At 42.0% G+C, this 22,040-nt stretch overlaps 1 protein-coding gene and 1 long non-coding RNA gene across 3 annotated transcripts; one reads left to right on the top strand and one right to left on the bottom strand.

The window, feature by feature from the left end:
• Positions 1-1,671: 1,671 nt before the first annotated feature.
• Positions 1,672-10,264, bottom strand: GHITM (growth hormone inducible transmembrane protein). 2 transcript variants are annotated; one of them, NM_001031217.3, is made up of 9 exons: positions 10,176-10,264; positions 9,130-9,297; positions 7,709-7,808; positions 6,782-6,893; positions 5,952-6,093; positions 5,166-5,274; positions 4,136-4,324; positions 3,792-3,963; positions 1,672-2,998 (listed from the first exon to the last, which is right to left on the bottom strand). In NM_001031217.3, the coding sequence occupies exons 2-9, from the start codon at positions 9,256-9,258 to the stop codon at positions 2,911-2,913; spliced, it is 1,041 nt and encodes a 346-aa protein (NP_001026388.3). In that variant the 5' UTR covers positions 9,259-9,297; positions 10,176-10,264; the 3' UTR covers positions 1,672-2,910. The 2 variants fall into 2 exon arrangements, with proteins under 2 accessions (NP_001026388.3, XP_040558265.1); XM_040702331.2 differs by having other exon boundaries at positions 2,199-2,998; positions 9,777-10,237.
• Positions 10,265-10,342: 78 nt separating this feature from the next.
• On the top strand, positions 10,343-13,998 carry LOC124418072. Its single transcript, XR_006939635.1, has 3 exons — positions 10,343-10,422; positions 13,674-13,791; positions 13,897-13,998. It is a non-coding gene; the product is annotated as an uncharacterized LOC124418072 (long non-coding RNA).
• The last annotated feature ends 8,042 nt before the right edge of the window (positions 13,999-22,040 follow it).

A 22,040-nucleotide genomic window follows, 5' to 3' on the forward strand; every position in this document is an offset into this window, starting at 1 on the left:
ATGTATAACTCTCTTCAATCTAACAACAAAAAGAATCAAAAGATGTGAAAAAGAACCTCTTACAGCCTCTTAACTGTCAAAAAACACAGCCCACAAAAGTAGCCACAAAAGAGGGCAAAGTAAAACCAGGAAAATGTTAAGTAACGTTCCCTATTCAAAAACAACAGAACCAGTTTTACTCTTTGATCAGTCTTGAATTTCTACGTGTTTCTAGCCTCCTGGTAGCAACTATTTGCGCTTCCTGTTCTACTGAGTCAAATGAAATTGGGTATTAAAAACTATACTCTAACCACAGTATTGATTAGCTTTTACAGTCTCAATTTCAGGATATAAACCATCTCATGTCCTTTTGAAAGCATTCAACATTTAGGAGCCATAAAAAATAGCCCTTCCACAGCTGTATTCGCTCTGAGAACTGCTGAGTAAGACATACTTAACAAATCTTAATACCTACTTCTGAGAATCTCCTAAGTTTTAAAAAAACCTACAGAAACAAAATGAACTACTTCAATTAACAGCACTAATAAGTCTTATCAATACAACTCAACAATTCTTTTCAGTTCTATACAGTTTTCAAGTTTTGAGTTCACACTTGCTGGACCAGGATAGAAACCAGCATGAGAAACTCACTGACTGATGCTGCCCCTGGAAAAACAAGCACCAGGTTCTCATGCCTATCAAACCACTGCATTTTACCTTTTTATCCTTCCTTAAATCAGCACTAAGTTAAGCTAAAGCCTGATTGTTACAGGGCATTCACATGTAAAATAACTTTTATTTTCCCCATTTTTTGGGGGGGGCCACACAGCCAGCCCTAATAGATTTTCCTACTGACAATTTCATCTACAGGAGTCGCATCTTTCCAGAAGACAAATGAGAGATCGTGCTTCCTGAGACACCCTTTGGTTTTTAGCTTTTTTTCTTAAAAGGTTATTAGACCTTCCTGTTAGAGTGCTGTCTTCTATACCTTGTGTAAGAGATTGTTCTTCTATATCATCGACTCAAAGTTTGCTGAGGAACATTGGAGCGAGACACCTTGCTATTCCAAAGCGCCCAGGGATCCCGCTCACCGTTCTGTCAGCCTCTAAACCTTTGTTCCCAGAAAAACAAAACCCATAGTTTCGTCCAAGTTCTCTTTCATTACAGGCACAGTTACCTAAATTTCTTAACAGGGCAGCCCGCTGTAGATTAGAACTTGACGACAAGCATACCGCTATGTTCAGCTACAGCAACAGTACATGGAAACTGATTAAGCATATGAACTTGCTTGAGAAGGTGAGACCTTCTAAACTTAACACTTGTCACAACTCAGAGATTCCTCCCCTCCTCTTAAGCACCACATTTTACTTCATGGAAAATAGTGCTAGAAACAAGATTGAGCTGTATAATCTTTGGGAGCAAAAGGTTTTGGGCAAGGTTCTTCACAGTCCCTTGTTTCTTCCCTGTGATTGAACAGAAGCAGGGTAGCATACAACAAAGTAGCAGCACTGGCTACAGTCCACAGCAGGGCCCCTTGAAGCAAGCCTACATCATTTTCCATCTGGGAAACACCCTCCAAAAGATGGCAGCCAGTGAAACCGGAACTCATTTTTGTGAATTTTTTTAAGCTGTGCAGTCCACATTCTCTTACAAAGGAATTAGTAGGGAAAAAAAGGATAGTACTCTTCACCAAGTTATTAGTGTATTATTAGTGCCAAGTTAATATAAATATTTTAGTAACACAGGAAAAGTGAGAGTTATCATCACCATGTGAGGCTATAATTTTATTTCTTCTATAAACACAATTTACCAGAAGAACTGAAGTCTGAGTCATCTCTCTGAACTCAAAACTTGCTTGTGCCCAAGAACTTGCCCCTTACTCAAACACAACGCAATGTACTTAAGCAAGTATATATTTCTTTATGTTCCTGTCAGTGAAACTGATTTAACATCTCCTTTCAATTGAGCTAAATGTACTAATCTGGAAAAGAATTAGAGACTACAATATGTAATAATGGTATGCTTATGATACCTGGGTTTACAGCAGGCCATTCTCAATTCCCTTTCTTTCAGTGCCAATTGTACAAGCTTCCAAGAGCAAGTTAACGTGGGGAGTTCTTCTGAAGAACAGTGCTTCACTTGAAATACCAAAAATTAGTCACTAGAAGGCAGACATACCTTTCATTATTACCCAACAATCTGACAGATCTACTACCAAATAAGTCCAACTGTTTTTATTTCCATTCAATATTAAAGTACGGGGAAACAGACAAGGTGTTTTCACGTATTCTAGAAGGAGACTGAAGTTTTCAGGTAGGGCAGACGTCACATAGGCTCCTCGTCTTGTCTCCTTTATGTTGTTGGTCAGGTCACCCATTCCGTCCAGTGCATTTCTGCCAATCGCTTAAATCTTTCTGAAATTTCTGCCCAGGCAACAGTAGCCTTTCCTGCATTCTGTGCCATATCCACTTGGCTCAGTTCTTCTAAATGAATCAAGGAACTATTATTTATGCAATCTTAACTGAGAACTGTTGCATGTGAACAGTATTTCCTGAAGTAGTTTGTGTCATCATCTGTATATAAGATATCCGCTCACAGAACTTACTACTATTTCTGCGCAGTTCCAGTAAAAAGGAAAGCAACACTGGAACTGCTTCCAAGCTCATTGAAAATGAGACAGACGATTTTAATCATATATTTTAAATAATATACTTTCCCCAAATATGTATGCTTTGAAGTCGTTCACGCTATTGGAAGGTGTTCGATGAAACACTTAAATCTGAATCACATTGCACTTAGACAATAGGCTGGAAAGCGTTACACTTCTGACCTGCAGCACAACTGCTGGTAACAATGAATTTTTATTTACTCTATGTACTAGGTAGACAACCTAAGAGTCTGAGCTGTCAGGCAGCTGCTAAGAGTCTCCGTTTACTTTCTCCTTCCACTTCCACCACCAGCAAGCATGGTGGCCACACGAATGAAGATGTTCAGCGTGTCTGTGTAGATGCCCATGCACCTAAGAGACAAAAAATGAAAGTTAATCTTGTTGAACAGAAAGAGTATTATTTGGTACTTTATACCATTGTACTTGACTTTTTAAAAGCCTCCATTGAAGGCCTGTAATAAAACTCAACTACAGCATGTCTTCTGCCCTCGATAAGTAAAAACACCAGCTTTATTTCACTCTACTATCTCTGCCAGCAGCATCCATTAGCAAAAAACCTTAACAGACAGCATACTGTTCTCTCACAGGATTCTTTTACTTATACATTCTCATGGCTTAACTCCAAGAATTTTGGTGGTGACTACAACACTACTTACAGATATCAGATGCAAAGAAATGAATTCACCTAAGACAGATGTTTACAGTGAGAAACATTACCTGTTACTCAGACTTAACTTGACCAAGGGTCAGTTAACCCTTCTTTCTGTAATGTCTTGTTGAAGCTTTTTTTTCTTAAAGCGATCAATGCTAATAAATACTACATGACTATAGTACGCTTTATCTCAACTGATACTGATAGTTATTTGCAGATAGCAGCTACCAATCCTCCTAGTAATGATTCAAAAAACTTTTTTTTTTTTTAACACAAAGTTAGTATCACTGGAGACATGTGACACCACATATTCAAACCTGTTTCCCTCATTTCAAGTAGATGCTTTCAGTTTCAACTCCACTACTTATTTTCACATTACGTTTCTAGCCCTACGATTCCAACAGTAAATAAAAAGGCACAGCTCTTCAGAAGTAAAGCAGAGTTCTACACAGCTCAGAACCATTACACATGCATTCAGATCTAAATACTTACGCATTGATGGGGTCGTATTTCGTTACTCCGTAATATGGAATAGTCTCTGCACGCTTGATAACATGCTGCGTATCATAGAGCAGAAACATGCCAAAGAGAACCAATCCTCCATAAACAGCTACTGAATACAAGCCAGCCCCAAAAGCAGAAGTAGGTGGCAAGAACATGGATCCTGGAAAAGAACGTAAAACAGCATTAAACAAAGCTGCAGCACATGTCTCGCAATGGCTACTTCAGGCCAACTTTAACTGGACAGACCAGTTTTCCATTAGAAGTCAGCCAGACATTCTAGCAGCTTCAGTTTATAGCCTACTCTATTTATCAGCATTAAAATGGTACTTTACCAATCGAAGAGGCAAGAACGAAGCCAAAGCCTATCCCAAGTGGTCCTCCCATATTCAGAAATTTCTCACTTGGAGCACACATGGCTACAGTTGAGAGCCCTCCGACGATTCCAGCTGTATACCAGGCAGCTCTGATCAGCAAGGGACCACCCAAGAAAGCTAGAGGAGCCACCACTGCACCCATGACACCTGCAAAAATAGCAGAAAACCAAAACGTAACAGGTTTGGAACAGTCCAGGTAAAAAAAAAAAAAAAAAACACGTACCGAAACCTACCTTTTTGAGTCAGGTAACACAGCTTGAATCCACTTACATGACAGAATACCAAGGCACTTGGATGCCAATTTATCACACTACCTTCTAAATAGGTGCACAACCTTATGGTCAGTGACCCACTTATCTCCAGCTTTAGAGAATACTTAAGGGAGCTCATCTTAGAATGGACTAATCAGTTCCTTCACAGCTTCAGGAACACTCAAAACTGACTTTTTTTTTTTTTGCTGGAAGTCAGTCGTACATTTTACTTATGAAGCTTCTGTCTATGAATGACAAATAATTACAATAATTCAATTTCTTCTTACTAGAAACTTCAGCTCTACAGAGAAAAGTGTAATTCTAGCGCCTGATGAATTTATCTTTCCCAAACCACGCTTCTGGCAAAGAAGTTTTACAGAGAGACAGCCATTGTTAATTGAAGTAAGTAGCATCCGTAAGAAACAGATCAGTACTTCATCCTACAAATCAATTGAGAACATATGATGAAGCAGCTGCAGTTTAATACCAAAACTGTATCCTTCCGAGCAGCTTTCATACACTCACTTCTCCTGTATGGCTAACATACATTAAGCGCAGTGCTTACAGAAGCTACGGTGCCAGAAGGCAATCATGAAATCAAGGCAAATATTAAGACACCCCACTGTCTCTGAAATCGACAGCGATACGTAAAAATTAACAAAGTTTTGATATTGTAGTAAACTTCAGTATTTAGTCATACAGAAGCAGACAACTCAATGAAAACTATAATCACGTACCGGAATGCATCATCCAAGCAAGATGTTTAGCTGCTGGACTGTTTTCATAGGATATGGACCTGACCAACATTCCAGCACCAATCATGGCGGCAAAAGTTGCACCGATTGCCTGTAAGAACAGCATTACAGAGCTCAAGTTGGCAACACAGACAAAAGGCCTCTATTCTCCCACACGATCTTTTCCAGCCTCCTAGGAGGTAACTGCTCTTATCACCAAGCATTAACCACTGTAAGTTATGCTATGTTTAACCATTACCGTTCCACTACACTCAGCACACTGAATGCATAGGAAGCAGACATGTTCTGTATCTTACCTGGATGGTTTGACTGCCAATATCATTTTGGCCTCAGCCAAAAGGAGAGTTTTCAAAGTTATAAAGAACAGTACACAAAGGAGTACAAATGCATAAAAATATCTGATATGATTTTTAGAAAGTGACAGAAATAGTGTCACTAGCTTCAGACAGCTATTCATAGCAAGTTATTACTTGCATATGGCTGGTCAGGATGGCACAGCATTTTTTTTTTTTGCATACATAGTTTGTCTTTCAAAAACTATCAAGAAGGTACAGAAGGAGTACATCAGCATCTAACTGGAGGCATCAAGTTTTTAGTCACAAAACACAAAACACCATTAGTGCACTTATACTATTGTCTGTGTCCTTAAAAGCTGTATAATTGAATATTTGCTTTACTTCTCACGTCACTGTTTATGTTTAGTATGTTTGATAATAACTGTTAACATGTAGGATCATTCCACAGACACCAAATAGAATATGAGCTTACCAGCCAGGAGCCTTTTGTCATAAGGCCCATGAGTGCAGGAGATCTGCTTACTGCTACAGCTGACAGTGCCGTCAAGCCAATGCTTCCCGCAAAGTACATGTAGGTAGAGCGAATTCTGTCTTTCACATACTGAGGCCAAATACTGAAAAATAAGCATTTGTACATAGCTGTGCAATTAACAACACCAGAATGAAGACCAACTACAATCATATACAAGCTAAGGATACAATGGGAGCATCTTAAGAACTGGTAGGGTTTAGCAATTGCTGTCATGAGTTCCTCTTACAACAAAGGGGCCAAACAATCCCTCCTTCTATACAGTGCAATTACATAACAATTCCAGCAACAATTATGAAGAATGCCAGCTACAGTTCAATGGCATGAAGGAAGCATACATGATAGAAAGTACAAATGGGAAAGAGTAACAAATGCATGTTAATTATGGAAAACTAGAAAACAATCTATGTACAATAAACTGGGTTAAGGAAAAATGTGCACAGAAAGTGCCCTGAGCAGTAAGAAGCCCAGTGAGCTGCTCACAAAATGCTGAGTCACTGTGCCTATGTTTATCTGCTGTAACAAGACACGCATGTCATTTGGAAAGGTACAGTAATAGAAGACATGAATGAAAGCTGCTGCAGTATGATTTCGTCACGCTACAGATGGCAAGGTTAGAATCCTGCACAGAAGTAAGGGCTTTCTGCCCAGAGCTTAAGAAAAATAAGCTACATGTACACTGGGAGACAGCAGCTAGAGAAGTGACAAACAAAAGGAGGAGGGAGATTCGCTTCAAGTCTCTTTTTCTTAAAGCAACAAGCAATCTTACTTACACTGCTCTTTCAATAGCTCCAATCTCACTGGACATGCCCATGCCATAGTAACAGAGTGCCCCCAGGCCAACAGCAGCCCCTCCAGCAACAACAAGTTTTCCCAGGCGATCAACTGTATCAAGGGGAAAAAAAATACAAAACATGCCCTCATAAACGCTTTTTCTTGGAGAGATAACACTCTCACAACAGTTTCTTTCATCTGTAACAGCTGATCCACCTTAGGCTTCTTAAAGCTTCACTTTCCAAGTTGTTACCATTTCTCCAAGAGCTTTACATGAAACACTCTAGATTCATTCCACCACCACCACGCTTCATAAAACAGAATAAAAATTAAGAGACTAACTAGTGAAATGCTGGCTTTACTGGTTTGTTTGTTTGTTTTTTTACATGAACAAACAGGAATTGCAACACAAAACCAGTAAAAGAGTTCCCCACAGAAGAGTTGTGGATACTGTGTCCTTTACCATCATCCATGCTTAATGCCTGCTTGATCAAGAGCTCTTTGGCAGTAGATTAGAATAAAATCAGTTGTTCTTTATACTCCCAATCTTTATATGTGGTAGAACAGTACTTTCAATAGTATACAAAACAGATGTGGCGAAGTGCAAGCTTTTTTTTTCCCCCTCAAACATCTGCAATCAAGGAAGTACTAATCTCCATCAGCAGGCACTCACACTGACTTAATAGTTCACGACTGTAGTTCAAAGCATAAACAAGAAGTTTCTTGTGAGAAACTGGGACATACGTGCAGCAACACAGGAAAGACAAGCAGAAAAACGGTGTCCAGACATTTAAGATAGGCCATGGGTCAATTTAAAATACTGAACAATGTTTTCAGACTAAGTGGTTTGAAGGGAACCATTTCCTTCAACAGTTTTTAAGCTCAGCTTTAAAAAACCTGCAGTTTTTAAAGCAGAGATACCCTACCTTTAAGAGCAGTTTCTGCAGATGGCTCAAATGCTGCTTCTTTAATCTCCTGGCCAATTTTCCCACGCCTTACGCCCGTTCTTACTCTGGTGGCATAGCACTATCAGATTCAAAGGTAAAATTAGAAAGATTCATTGAAATTAAGTAAGAGCAATTCCTTTTAAGAAACTCTATGTACAGATTAGTAACAAACCATTCCTGAAAGAGAACAATTATCTTTTAACATATTGAAACACCACCAATCGCTTGCCACACTTGCAATTGCTAGTTTGTCTCTTATTTTACTTGTGTTTCCTCCCCAGGGATGTGAAACAACTGAGCTCAGAGAGAACAACTGATCATTGCACTTGAGGAAACTCTTATAAAAACCATTTACACATGATAGAAGCACAGAATCAATGCACAAGTTCCCAGTTTTAGGGAAGAACAAAACAAGGTTAAACGCCAGCATTTCTTCTGCTCTATTCCCACAGTATTAAGCATCATAAGGATTTTTTACTTCACTTTTCATGTAAATAACTCAACGTTTCACTTAATCTCGTGCAAGAATAGTACTCCTGCCCAGTAAACGTGGAATAGCAGTGGGAATTCTTCCTTTTCAAATCTAACCTTGATTTAGAGAACAAACCTTCAACTAAGGCCTATAAATTGAAGGTTTCTATGGCTAACATGATCCAAACAAATACAGCACGCTGCTCTGCTGAAGCCTCCAGAATGTGCAAGAGCAGCAAAGAAATGCATATTTAAATTCAGAAACATCTTCCCAAGTCTTTTGAAGTCACTGCTGTGGTGATGGGACATGCCTTATGAAGGGAAAACAACACAAAAAACAACCCATAATCTTAAGTTAATTAAAACAGTTTTCTATATCTACGATGAAAGCACACCGAATAATCTTCTCTCACTGGAGACTTATGATAACAACGATCCAGTTTTTGGAACTGCTGGTGAGTCTCCAGATAACCCTGCCAGCGTTCAGACTTCACACAAATCTGCACAACTCTAAAAATACACTAGGAATAGCGTATCAGTGTTATGTGTATTCCTGTGTATCTAAAAATGCACAGGAATAGTGTGTATTAGTATGTCTTAAAAGTAAAGTTTGTACTTTAACATAGTACTTAAGACTTGTACTGGGAGATGGGACATAGGAACTGACTGGACAAGAATTTCTGTTCCTCTCGACTTGCATAGTAACGCCTATCCAATCTGAATTACCTTCTTTTCTTTTCCCAAGAATTTTAATGGAATACATTACTTCAGGTCTTTTAAAACAAATTCTGGGTTTTGATTACTCTTCCTTCAGTTAAGTTACAGCAGGTATCTCAAACAAGCAGACGGCTCACAAGCAATCAACACAAGCACTCCGAGCACCACAACTCTCTTGGCAAAACACTCACCCTTTCAAAAGCTTACTGTACCTGGTTAGGCTGCCACAGACGGAATGCTTTTATACCAGAGTTCCTCAAAGCTGGGGACGCCTGAGCGATGGTGGGGCGGATAGCCTGGCATGGCAGTGTCCTCAGGCACACGAGCCGTGCAGCCAGCATGTTTGCTCTGCAATAGTTTTATATACCGTGTTCCTGTAACTGCATGAGAAAGCATGCTTTACCATTTTTTGTTACGTGACTTTCACACAAAAAGGTACACTTGCTACTTATTCTCAACTACAGTACACCCTGTAACTGAAATAGTTCTGACTCTTCAGTACTATGACATGTTTCACAGAGCTTTCAGCCAAGGTCACTGCCCAGAACACAAGTTCAGGTCACCCAGCAGTGGTTTAGAGCAGAGAACAATGACATAACTTAGACATGAATCAGCAGAATACGTAAAGAATAGCCTCTGCACTCCATAGATAGCTAAGTATTTCAACTGTTACCTTAGTTTCACAAGTACCGTGTGCATCACGAGCACAGAAATCAATGCTACGTGTACTTCAACAGTGCAGAGTGTGAAGCACAGTAATAAAACCATACTTAATAACTGGAAATACTCAGAGAGATGCATCCTGCTCCTTCAGCTACACCCTGCTCTGTGCATGGAAGCACACAGGGTAAGAACTTACCCTGACAGTAACGTGAATGCGATTTATATTTTATTTCTTCCTTTTTTTTTTTTTTCCAATAAGAAATTGATATTTGAAGCAAAGTGCTTCCTGCAACAACCACTACGCACAGTTAAACGCAAAACGGAACACCAACGCCCCAGCGCGTTCACCAGGAAGGCAGCAGGAAGGCACTGCGGAGCCGCTGCGGCCTCCAGAGGCGAGAACGGCGACTCCTGCTAAGCAGGGCACATTTCACGCTGGGGCCACACCAGGAAGACCTCAAGAAGTCGCAGCCCCCACCCGCTGCCAGCCCGGCTCTACACGGTCCAACCCGGCCCCTCGGCCCTCCGGCCTACAAGACCTGCCCACCCCTCCGCCCCAACCCAACCCAACCCAACCGCCCGACCCACCACACACCTGCACAGCCCCAACCGCCGCTCGGCCCCGCGAACGGCCTCCCTCAACACCCGCTCGGGAGTGGAAGTGACGCACCGCTGACCCGGGAGGCCACCGCGATTGGCTCGCTCCTCTCACGTGGTTCCAGAGCACGCAAACGCCTCTGGCTAGCGGAGGCGGGGCGAAGCGACGTCCTGCAGCCACGCCGACGGGTGTCGCGCCATCTTTAATGAGGGCAGAGAAACTTCGGGAAGCCCCCTTAAGCCGTGTGCGTTGTCTCACGTAGTTGTATATATAACCACTGGGACCGTATTGCTGCCTTCTGTAGGGCCGGCTCCGAGCGCCCTCATGGCGCCTGCCGCGGCGGACGGGGCTGCGGCGCTCGCTAGGGAAGTGAGCGGCGCCTGTCGGCCGCCATATCGGCCGCCATTTCGCCCGCGGGCAGCGCGCCGCAGCGCCGCCATTTTGAATGCGGGCGCCGCCCTGCGGCTGCCGCTCGCCGCCGCCACCTGTGGGGTGCGTGACGTTCTCGGCTGCGCCTAACGAGCAGCGGGCTGCTGCCCCGCAGAGAAGGGCGGGAGAACCGAACTGCTGAGGGCGTTTTCACCCCAGTGCCCTCTCTGTGCAAAGGATGTATGGAGCGTGCAAACAGCCGTCCTAAGAGACGCGCCGCTCAAGCCCGCGCGCGCAGCCTGTCGCCCTGGCTGCCCTGCCCGCTCCTCGGCCCTGCGTGTCGCCGCCGCGCGCGACAGCTGCTCAGCACGCCAGCAGATGGCATCAGCTTGGTGAAAATCACCGAGTGAGGCTGTAGCAGTTCCCTCTGCCTTCAAGGAGGATAACGAGCCGTCTTGTTCACCACGCCTTCCTCTCCATTTTGCCGGCTCACACCGTGACGCGATGGCCCGGAGAGGGGAGAGCCGCCCAGGCCTCCCCGGCCTTCCCGCCCGGCCGCCTGCTCGTGCTGTGGTGTCAGCGGCTCCAGGCCTTGCCCGTCCCAGGGAGCAGTCTGTTCCAACCGGGGCCATAAAGCTGCCGTTCGTCAGCTTACCGGGCAGTTAAACCTCTCTTCCATACCAATATGTTACCTGCTTTGTGCACCTGAGATGCGCTCAGGTGCAGATAAGCATGACACATAAGCACAAAATACAACACTGTGTACGTAAATCAGAGGTACGCTTGCTTCCAGCCGTGACCCAGGCAGAGCCTTTTGAGGACACTTCAGCCCTTCCACGGCTGAACTGTCCCTTTGGCAGCTTCATTGGCAGCTTCTTTCCAGCCCCAGTCTAACTGGACCTTTACGCTTTTTCCAGGCTTTCCCCTATTCCTAAAACTATCCCTATCACCAGCCCTTGGGAAGCCACTGCTGCACTTGCCTAGAGTATGGATTTCCCCAGGGATTTTCCGTTTGCAGCCCTTGTTTTCCATGCCAGCTGAAGCTCTGGCTTTTTTAATTTTTAATTTTTTTCCTCTCCATCCCTAACCATAAGCCCTACGCTAAACCAAAGGTCAGTGATACCGTATAGTCCACAGCCATAATGCTGCTGGGAGAAAATTTCTTTTGGCAGCCCTGTTTCCCTTTGCCAAGCCTTTTCCAGCTCCATCCCTGCTGCATTTCAGGCTTTCGCTTTCTTTCTGTGCTAGTCCTAACCTTACTTTGAGCTATAAGCCAGGTGCTATTGAGAAACATAGTGTTCTTCAGAGGAGAATTCTTCTGCCAACCTTAAGTTTGCTTTGGCAGGCCCTCTCCAGCCTCACTCCAGCTACAGCTCTGTAGTTTCTTCCAGCCTCAACACTACATATGGGTATGGTTCTTCACAGCCAAGTAAAACAGACTGTGAGAGCCTTGAGCCAGGATCAAAGACAAATATAACGAGAAAAAAAAAAAGCTGATGAATACAGAATGAAGTACAGAAATAGAATGAGAGTTCCAGATAAACTTTTGAGGATTGTGAGATAAGCCTTTCTATACCTCGGAGCTTCCTTGGTTAAACCATAAGAAAGGGAGTATAGTGAACTGCTAGTTCTCAAAATGAAAGTCAGATAAGAGAGATCAGGTGTGGGAGAGATCTAAAAATGCACTGGCACGTGGGATCTTAAAGAAGAATTTGAATGAGAAGAACGAAGCACAGGAACACGCTATAGAAGTGTGGAAATTCCATGTGTGAGGACCAGACCTAGTGGGGCTGAAGGTCTGACTGTTACTTATTCTGAAGACTGCTGACTTTCCTTTGGAGTAAATGGAAATTCGGAACTTTGAAGTCTGTAGCCCTGAGGTCTCCTAAAACAGAATAAAGAAAAGCCAGTTTCACTCCACAAATGTTGTTGTTCATTTAGAGGCTTGTAGTATTTATTTCAGAGTTTATAATACTCTGTAATTGTTGGGTACTAAAGGTTTCGTTATAATAATTAATATTTAAATGTATAATTCAGTTATTAATAGTGAAATAGTAATAATTTATGCAGGGAATCAAATTTATCTCTCACTACAGCATGTAATCATGTTAAAAAATCTCCGGAGAATTTCTAATAAGATCCTCAATCCTGCTCTGTCCCAAATTGTTTCTTTAATAGACAGTTTTGCCAGAAGCAACTGAAATCCACAAAGGACCCACACTGCAGCAAATTCAGCTGTTGAGACTGTCTCATAGAAACTGACCTGCTAGCAGATACTCTTTTTCCACTAGGTGGTCAACAAATTTAAATGGCTCTAGCTAGCAAAATCAGTGATTGCACATGAGTGGGAAAACGCTGGCCTTTTATGTAAGTGAGTCCCAAACCATCTAAGAGGTTTTGAGTCAAAACTAGCAGGTTGCATCCTCTCTGTTGGTGCCACTGCAACACGCCTTTCTTTCAGATAGGAAAGCAATAGCTTCAGTCACTGTGCAGCCTTGTATTACTGCAGAGCTTTGAAACAGCTAGCTGAGCTTTTGCAGTAGTTCAAGCTCACACTGACAAAAATGTGGAATAACAGCATGACAGCAAAGCTCATTGGTGAGCTGGCAGCCAAATGCATGCATAAAAATTGCTTTTTAACACTGATGCGCTGTTCTTCCTAGCATTGTGTTCAAATGCACTGTGTTCCCAACACTTGGAGCAGAATCCAGTGTTCTTTTAGCATCGTCATTAATAACCTGGATGATGGGACAGAGTGTACCCTCAGAAAGTTTGCAGATGACAAAAATCCATTGGTCGTGCTGCCATTTAGAGGCATCTTGACAGGCTGGAGAACTGGGTAAATGGGATTGTCATGAAATTCAAGAGAGCAGAATGTGAATTCCTGCCCCTGGAGAAGAATAGTGTCATTCACCAGCACCAATGGGGGCAGAGCAGCTAGTGAGCAGCTTTGCAGAGAAGGGCCTGGGCTGAACATTAGTTAGTAATGTGCCATTGCCACAAAGAAGGCTAAAGATAATCCAGGCTGCATTAGGTAGGGTGTTGCTCGCAGGTCAAGTGAGGCTCTGTGAGTCTATGAAACATCAACATTATGATTCCTGAAAGACCCACTTTTGTTTTTTTCAGAAATAATATGCATCAATAAGACATGTTTGGGAAATATGAACCGTTTTCCCCAGATGGTATGTATGTATCAAAAGTGACATTTCCAGAGAAACAAAAATACAAAAGAAAAAACAGAAAGGTAATGTTCTTTGAAAACAGATGAACAGTTCCTCAGAAATCAAAAGGATAAACAGGAAAAGTTGTATTGACACAGAATTCTCCTATGATTTTAATTCCAACCTAGGCTGGAACAAGTTTCATATCAGAAGGATAAATTGTGCAGGAGCAGAAGACTCCACTGTGTAGGGACTTCAAGGATCCCAAACGGACGTGCGAGGTCAGCGGGGCAGGCTGCAGATGCTGCCTTCCAGGCAAGAGCCGGGTGAGGGATTGGCCCTCTTGCTGCTTCCCCAGCCTTACGGACCCCCTGGGGTGACATCTCCAATCAAGGGCTGCTGCCAGGGCATAAGGGATAGTGGTGAGCAGCTGCAGTGCTCTGGGGTAAAGCTGGTCTGACTGCCTGCACTCCCAAATAGGTTAACGCTCCCCTCCTCAAGTCTTGTAGGAGAAACCAAAGAATAAAGTCAGCTGTACTTACAGGTAAATGATTTCTGAAGGGATTTCGTGTCTTGCCATAGAAACGAGGATCACCGCTAATGTGATCTTCCAAGAAATACCAGGTAGAGTATTCTCAGCTGGGCACTCTGCTTTGCCAGTCACCTGAAACAAGAGAGTAAAACGCTTGGGTTTAGCCCAGTGCAGTCCTGAAAAGCCACCTGATCTGCAACAAGCCCGTTCCTCTGCTAAAAGCTATGGTCATTGTGAATTTCGAAACTTAAGCTTCTGACACAACAGATCTGGCATCCCTCTGCACAAAATGACATCTCTATCAGTTGTTCACATGACTGTGTTCCTTGCCAGAAAATAAATAAATCTGTGGTTAGCACAATTTCTCCGCAGGGTAAACCTCACCATTGAAGTTTTCTGAATTAGAAGAAAAGTATTTTGACTTTCTGGCAGCACTGACTCTAGCATTCCAGGTCTCTCTCTTTGCACACTACAGGGGACTATTGGACTGAATTTGTTCCTGCTCTTTATGTGACAAACTCACATTTATTAGGCGTCTAATGTAAGCATTTAACGGTAGATATCCTAGAATGGTGCAATGTAAAGGGAGAGCCAGTTTGAAAGGAAATCATGTAGTTTTCATTAATTATATATTTGACATCTGATACGGAAAACGAGGGCGACAGCATTCATTTCTATTTCTGAATTTAATGACTGTTAAAATATGTGAAGGTTTATGAACTTGAATGTCAAATCCCTAGTTCAGTAAGTAGCTTAAGCTCATGGGTAACTACAGTAGTAGTTGAAACAGCCCCCTAATGCTTTGAACTAAAAGCACGTGCTCAGACGGTTGCTTTAGTTGCTCGAGAGCAGTGCTTTGGTTACTCAAGTGCTCAAAGAGAGATGAAGATGAGTGCTTGGGTGAGCAAGGACCTGACACTGGATGAACAAGGTCCTGCTCTAAATGAATAGAGACGTGGAACGTTTTGTTCACTGAAGATTCTGTTTGAATAAATTGTACGTAGAAGAACATCTATCTTTCTCGATGTGTTTTGGAGTCTGTGGTAGGAATTATTTATTTACATCAAATAATAAGAGAAGCTACGACAGTTTCAAAATCTTTCAGTAGAGAGGTGAAATCTACGCTGATGGCACGAGGCCACTCAACCTCCAAGAAACTGCTATTCATTTTCCTTAAATAGAACAAATAATCATTTTCCTAAATTCTTCTGAGCTCTGCACTGCAGCAAAAAATGACTTGGGGCTTTTACTAAAACTGCTGCTTGTGCTTTCCAATTACTTTTAACATGCAGGGCACTGTTCTTCGGCAACTTCTGGAAAAGAAACAACGCCTCTTTGAAATTCAGTAAGCTTTGATTTAAAGTGATTGGTTTCCACCTGGTTGGAGTGAAATTCTCTTCCTGGGAAGTTTATTAGTACATTAAAAGATGCAAATTAATTCATAATTCTTTCAGCTCATTCTCTTGGGAACAATTATACGAGGAAATTATTAATGTACAAGAAAACAACAGTTAAAAATCTCAAAGGGCAACATGGGTGCGGAATATATGAAAACATTTAGACCTAGCTAATAGCGGAACTTAGTTGTAATAATAACAGTTCATAAAGCAATTTACATTTATCTCTATTTGCAATCTGATATCAGCCACGTAGCGCACACGAGGAATCAGAGACCAGCAAAGGCCCCAGTGTCACTGAAGTGCTAACGAAGTGCAGTGTGAGAAGCTGAACACACGCTTCCAGGGCGTCTGGGATCACAGCCAAGCGTAAGGATCCGATCAATCCACACTTTCAGTGTCTCTGATGTACACCAACCATTCCATGATGACTGCATTCAAAACTATCACCTCAACGTAAGCCTCTGCACTCTGATAAATAAGCCAAATATTTTCATCTGGATAATGAACGCCTCTCGGGATGAAGTTAATATTTGATGAAAACACAGCACGCAGATATGCTTTTTAGGCCTTATTTTTTCCTCCTTTTAGTTAAGGTGTTAGCTCAGCTACTTCCCTTTCTATTTTCCTTTACATAATTTATCCTACATGCTTTTAATGTTATGTATCTGGTGAAAATTTCAATTTTTACCATCAGAGTCACAGCACAGGATCTCACCGGGGAACCGGTAACTGCATTTCTGCTGCTGGCACTCCCTGACATCTGGATAGCAGTGTAAAAGACTGAGGGAAGCGCATGTTCTCACAACACCATAAAACAAACATCACTACAGAGGGAATTCTGTTCCTAACACAGACATGAGATTGTCTTAAAGAGGTCAATCTTTCAAACTTTAAGTGTGATATACATCAGTCAAGCCGCTGTTATTGAACAGTGCCAATTTCCGTGAGGTCTTCACATGGAAAGTCTGGGCGTAGCCAGAACACTGGGGCAAGATGATAAGCAGGGATGGCAAGGTTATGGACATGCAGGTGTAAAATCACTTGTCTTAGGCAGAAGGACTCATGCCTTTCTCTGCAAACTCTAAGGAGTTCCATTCACAAATCCTTACGTTTGAAAAAATGTTATCAGAATTGAGTAAGAATTGAAATAAAAACAATTTAATATTATGAATTGACAAAGATAAATGCTCGAGAAGAAAAGCGGACAGATATTAGGGCTATTGCACACATGAGTCATCAGACGATATTTCTTGTACTATTTTCTAGTGACAGCAGACCAATTTCTGCACCCCCTGCTGCCAAAATATTCCGAAATCCCACCCATGGCTTTTGGGTAATGGATATAAAGGTAAAGTGAAGTCGCTTACATGTGAAAAACTACTGCTGAAAGTGTTGCTCACATTGCCATTGTCCTGTGCCTGCAGCTGCCCGATGGGATTGCTGTTTCCTTCTGCCAAGCTGGGGCAGTGGCAGCTGCCAGCGGAGCAACTCTGACTCAGTTAAGGCTGCTGAGAGAAACTGTGGATGAGTCCCTGGCTAATGCCATCGTTCTGTGTATTTAAAAGAGCATATGGACTTATTGGAAAAAAAAGGAGGGCACACTTCATGCATAATTACGTTATTTAACATTCCTGCGTCTATTTCCCCTAGGCTCTTTTAGCTAGCTTGTTCTCTGATGATTCCTCCTGGAGACCCACAGCCCCACAAACTGGCAGGGAAATAGATGCCAAGGACTTGGAAGACCGTTTCTGAGAGAAAATACTGACAAGGGGCTATTACAGTTAAATCTTCAAATGCAGTTTTAAATAAATGAAAATACAAGCCACAAGGTCTGTCTGTCAGTCTGTCTGTCTATGCATTTTGCTAAGGACAGGAGAATAACAGTCATTTTTCATATCCTTCTTATTTTTCCCCTCTCAAAAGCAAACAAACAAAACTGAAACAACTTCAAAGGAAGGACAGGCTGTATGGGGAGATCTGTGATGTGCCGTGGGCATCAAAGGATGAGGCCAGAGCAGGCTTTCTGTAACCTGAATTTTACTCTGAAGTGCACTATCTTAAAGGATCGGTGCAAAGCCCTAGAGAAAATTCAAGTTAAATAGAATCATTGTTCTGGAGAAATGACTATGGTGGCTATTCTAGTTAATCGCAGTCATTTCTATACATACGGACAGCAGACAGAGAAAAGAAGTGCCACGTAAGGACAATCCTTCACAAGGAGTTTCCTCCATATAGACAAGCAAAGAGCCCTGGGTTAATGTAAGAACTTGGCATGCTGTAGGTAAGAGGTGAGAGCTCCTCTAGAAATCAGGCTTGCTCTGGGTTTGGTTGCTGTATTTCTGGGATGTGGCCCTCAGCACTGCAGTCTTTCAGAGAGAAGCTTCTGATTACTACCAAAGCAGAATTTGTGGTAAAGGTGCATGAAATGGAGACACTGAAGCAAATCACTTCGAAAATGCAGAGCTGCCTCATTGACCCAGTGAATTCACTTAGGCTGCCAACGTGTTCCCATCTCTGTGACCAAAGATTGCTCATTTAATGGAAGTGACATACCTCAGCTGGTGCAGCTTTCTTCCCAGTAACCAGAAAAAAAACCCCAAAAAAACCTGGAATGTTGATTCTCAGCTTGAAATATAATCTTAGAAATGGATATTGTTTCACCTGTGATCATAAATGAGAGTAAGTGGTGAGCAAGTGCCATGAAAATACACAGGTTTAGTCTTAAAGATATTTATAGGAAGTCTCGCTTATGGCTAAATGATGGAGAACAGTTATAATCTGTGATACTTAATTTACTGCTACATAAGTAAAAATGTGCTAAGAGCAGCATACTTGTTAAATTAAAGCTCGCTTAATGATTACACAGCAGTTGGGAATAACATCCAGTTAAAGAGTAAGCAATAAATAGATTTTTTCTTCAGAATTCTCCATAATGGGAAAACAAGGTGACAGAAGCCCTTTACATTTCTGCCGGATATGAAAAAGAACAAAATATCAGAAAGGAGACTGGGAGGGATTTCTTTTAAATGCTAAATTGCTGTGGATTTCGGAGTGCTTACTCCTGCTGATATAACTACCGTGAGAAGGCTGCTGATTGTGCACCCCAACACAGCAGGCTGAGCTGAAGTCAGTAATAGTATCATTCAGACTGAACAGGCTGGAAAAGATTGAATAAAACACCGGTCTGGATACTACTTATCTTAATCTATTTGTTGTTTCTGTTCTCATCACCACAGTATCTGAAAATGTGATGCATCAAATCAATAGTCATGGCAGAAACACCAAACTCGGATAAATGGTGGTGATTTCCTCGTTACAGAGTGAGGATTTCAGCTGAATTAGGGCTATTTTTCAGGTATGGAATAGCCTTGGTGATCCTGGGGTGGTGCTGAGAATGATGGGGATACGTAAATAAACTTTGGAACTGTAACAGCCTTTCTGATGGAAAGGTATTCTCCAAAGGTTGGGCTTCGGTGTGTTTCATCAGGAGGTTGGGAGTTATCTGTCCTATCTCTTCTGAATGGTCAGCAACAGAAAACATTTCTTCTGGCCATCATTTTCCAATCTCATCCTGGGCTTTTCACACTTGTTCAAAGCTATCTCAGACCCAAACATATAAAGCAAAGGGGACGCTAATGCTAGGTAATCTGTAATTTAACAATTACAAATTTCACAATATTTCCATGGCGTAATTGCATATGTTGGGAAAAAAATATTTTAAATTCAAGATGAATCACAAAACTAATTGCTGAAGTTACATTTAGGAGCAACCCAATTATTTCTAAGTATGAAAATGACTGCACCCTCATTTTTCTTCTTTTCTATCATGCACGCATTTCAATAACATATTTTTAATACAGTACTTTAATGAAAGACTATGATTTTCTTTAATCTTAAATGTGAAAAGTCCTCTACAGCAATCCAATTTGGGATCTTCTCTTCTCTTCTCTTCTCTTCTCTTCTCTTCTCTTCTCTTCTCTTCTCTTCTCTTCTCTTCTCTTCTCTTCTCTTCTCTTCTCTTCTCTTCTCTTCTCTTCTCTTCTCTTCTCTTCTCTTCTCTTCTCTTCTCTTCTCTTCTCTTCTCTTCTCTTCTCTTCTCTTCTCTTCTCTTCTCTTCTCTTCTTCTCTTCTCTTCTCTTCTCTCTTCTTCTCTCCTCTCTTCTCTTCTCTTCTCTTCTCTTCTCTTCTCTTCTCTTCTCTTCTCTTCTCTTCTCTTCTCTTCTCTTCTCTTCTCTTCTCTTCTTTTTCTTTTGGCATCGTCCTTTAATGCAGGAGCTTTATAAAGTATAGCATCAGCTGTTCAGGGCCACGTTGCAGCCACTCTGCTTGGCAGTGTGAGCGGAAGCCACAGTTCAAAGCTCAGTCACCTCCAGATGTCTTTGGTAAAACATGTGCATGGCAGCGCTGCACAAAATCAAGAGCAGGGATCACCGGTGACCTGAGGGCCTTCATGTGCTAACGTGGGATGAAAAAGGCCAGAGATGTGATCGTACAGCATTTTCCTTAAGCTTGTGCAGATAGCCCCATACTGGGGAGAACTGTGGAGGTCTGGGATGGGTTCCCACTGGATGACAAGCCAGCTGAGTTATCCTGAACCAGAGCTACAAACAAATGCTTGCATTCTGTCTTTGGCAGTCAGCAGCTCTCCCCCCCCCCCCCCCCCCCCCAACAATGCAGTGATGACATGTAAAAGGGATCTGGACTCATCTTGCGCATGCACATCTCCATGCTGTGCTACAGCATCAGATCATTATTTTCCTTTCTATACGCACGCTCTAATTGCATGATATTGCCAAAGGAGAGTTGCAAATGTAGATGTATTCACTCATTGTTTAATGATGCTTGCATAATTGGTGACATATGGGATCTTAATGAAGACTACATGCAGTATGCTGTTTGTCTAATAAGAAATTGAAAGTGCATCTTTTTTTTTGGTTCATAGCATCATCACTAAGAAGGCTGGAATTAGTGAAGTTCCTACATGATTGAGAGGTACCATAGTTAAGGACTCTAAAATGTACCTAACATTGACAAGAGATACTAGAAGTTCAGGAATCGTTGTCTTGCAGAGAGTGAAACATCTCACCCATGATAAACTATACATATTGTACTACCTACACAAAAACAAGTTCTTAATGGTGCCCGCTTATTCAGGACCCATGCAAACCTACATACGCAAAGAACAGAACCCACAACCTGCTTTTAATTGAAGATTTTTTTCCTCAGACATTGTAGGTACATGCTGGCTCTATTTCTTATATTCTGAAGTTATTTTGATTCACTGTAGACTTCTGTATGTAAAATAAGGCCCAGGAAAGTCAGAAACCCCCTCCTTTCCTGAGACAACGCTTAACAGCCCAACCTGTGTATTTTCAGCTGTAATCATTAAGTCTTCGCATTCCTCAAAGGAAAAGCAAGCACACCAACTTTCCTTTGCTAGCAACACAGAATTCTCAGTCATTTGGTGGCACCATCTTTCGGAGCTGCCCTAAACTAAACCCCTATGATTCAGCCCCACAGAAGTTTTTAGAACTGCATTTTAGATTAAGTCAAGAGGAAAAAAAACTTAAATAGGTTTTGGGTTTTGAGTCCCGTCCCTTGGAGGGGTCTATGTTTATTGGGCTTATGATGGAAAGTCAGTCTCAGCCTTAGCTGTGGAGCAAACACATACAAGTTCTGCATAGTGATGCTGCTGCGTAATCTATTCCTCTGAAACGTTCTGTGTTCCTGCAGATACCCATAAAAGCATACTGGTGGATGCACTGGCTCTGAGGGGCAAATTACACGTAAGAGCAGTAGAAGCTGCTGTCCACGAAGACTTAACAGAACTAGATACTTTTGCAAGTGCTTAATAGTATTTATTCGTAAAAGGGACATCATTAAATCTCTACTCCGCAATTTGGATACTACGAGTCATTTAGCATGCTCTCAGGAAAGCTGTGTGGTCCAGCTAAGAAATAAATACAAAAGATTCAGGTGCATAGCGACCGTATTTCTGAACACGAACTAGATGGCAACGTGCAACTTTTAATAAGGAGCCCAAAGTTGCTAAAATTCAAGGACAACTAGGCATTCCATCTTTGGCAGCCATACTTTTCTCTGCCAACCGCAGTAAAAATGGGGATTTAGTGACGCTTCCTGTTAGCATGAACAGAAATAGTTGGTTATAAAAACAAATCCAATGAAATATTCAGCAATAAAATGGTAAAGTCGCTAAATAATGCATTCATTTGGCTCTGGAGGCTGACCTTTGTGAAATTCTTTGGAGGTGAAGTGCAAACTATTATTTTGGCTATGGTGCATTTCTGGGGAAACACTGCTATGAGAACTCTATATTTCACAATGAAAGTAGCTCATTTTTAAGCTTAAATTATGCATATTTTTCAGCAGGTGGCCTTCT

The sequence above is a fragment of the Gallus gallus genome, chromosome 6 (assembly GCF_016699485.2).
Source record: "Gallus gallus isolate bGalGal1 chromosome 6, bGalGal1.mat.broiler.GRCg7b, whole genome shotgun sequence".
Taxonomy (NCBI): domain Eukaryota; kingdom Metazoa; phylum Chordata; class Aves; order Galliformes; family Phasianidae; genus Gallus; species Gallus gallus.

Coding starts and splice junctions, on each gene's coding strand:
- GHITM (NM_001031217.3), bottom strand. CDS start 9,258: ATGCTGGCTGCACGGCTCGTGTGCCTGAGGACACTGCCATGCCAGGCT. Junction 5,275..5,951: donor TGACAAAAGGCTCCTGGCTG/GTAAGCTCATAT, acceptor CTGTTCTTACAG/GCAATCGGTGCAACTTTTGC. Junction 3,964..4,135: donor CGTTCTTGCCTCTTCGATTG/GTAAAGTACCAT, acceptor GTTCTTTTCCAG/GATCCATGTTCTTGCCACCT.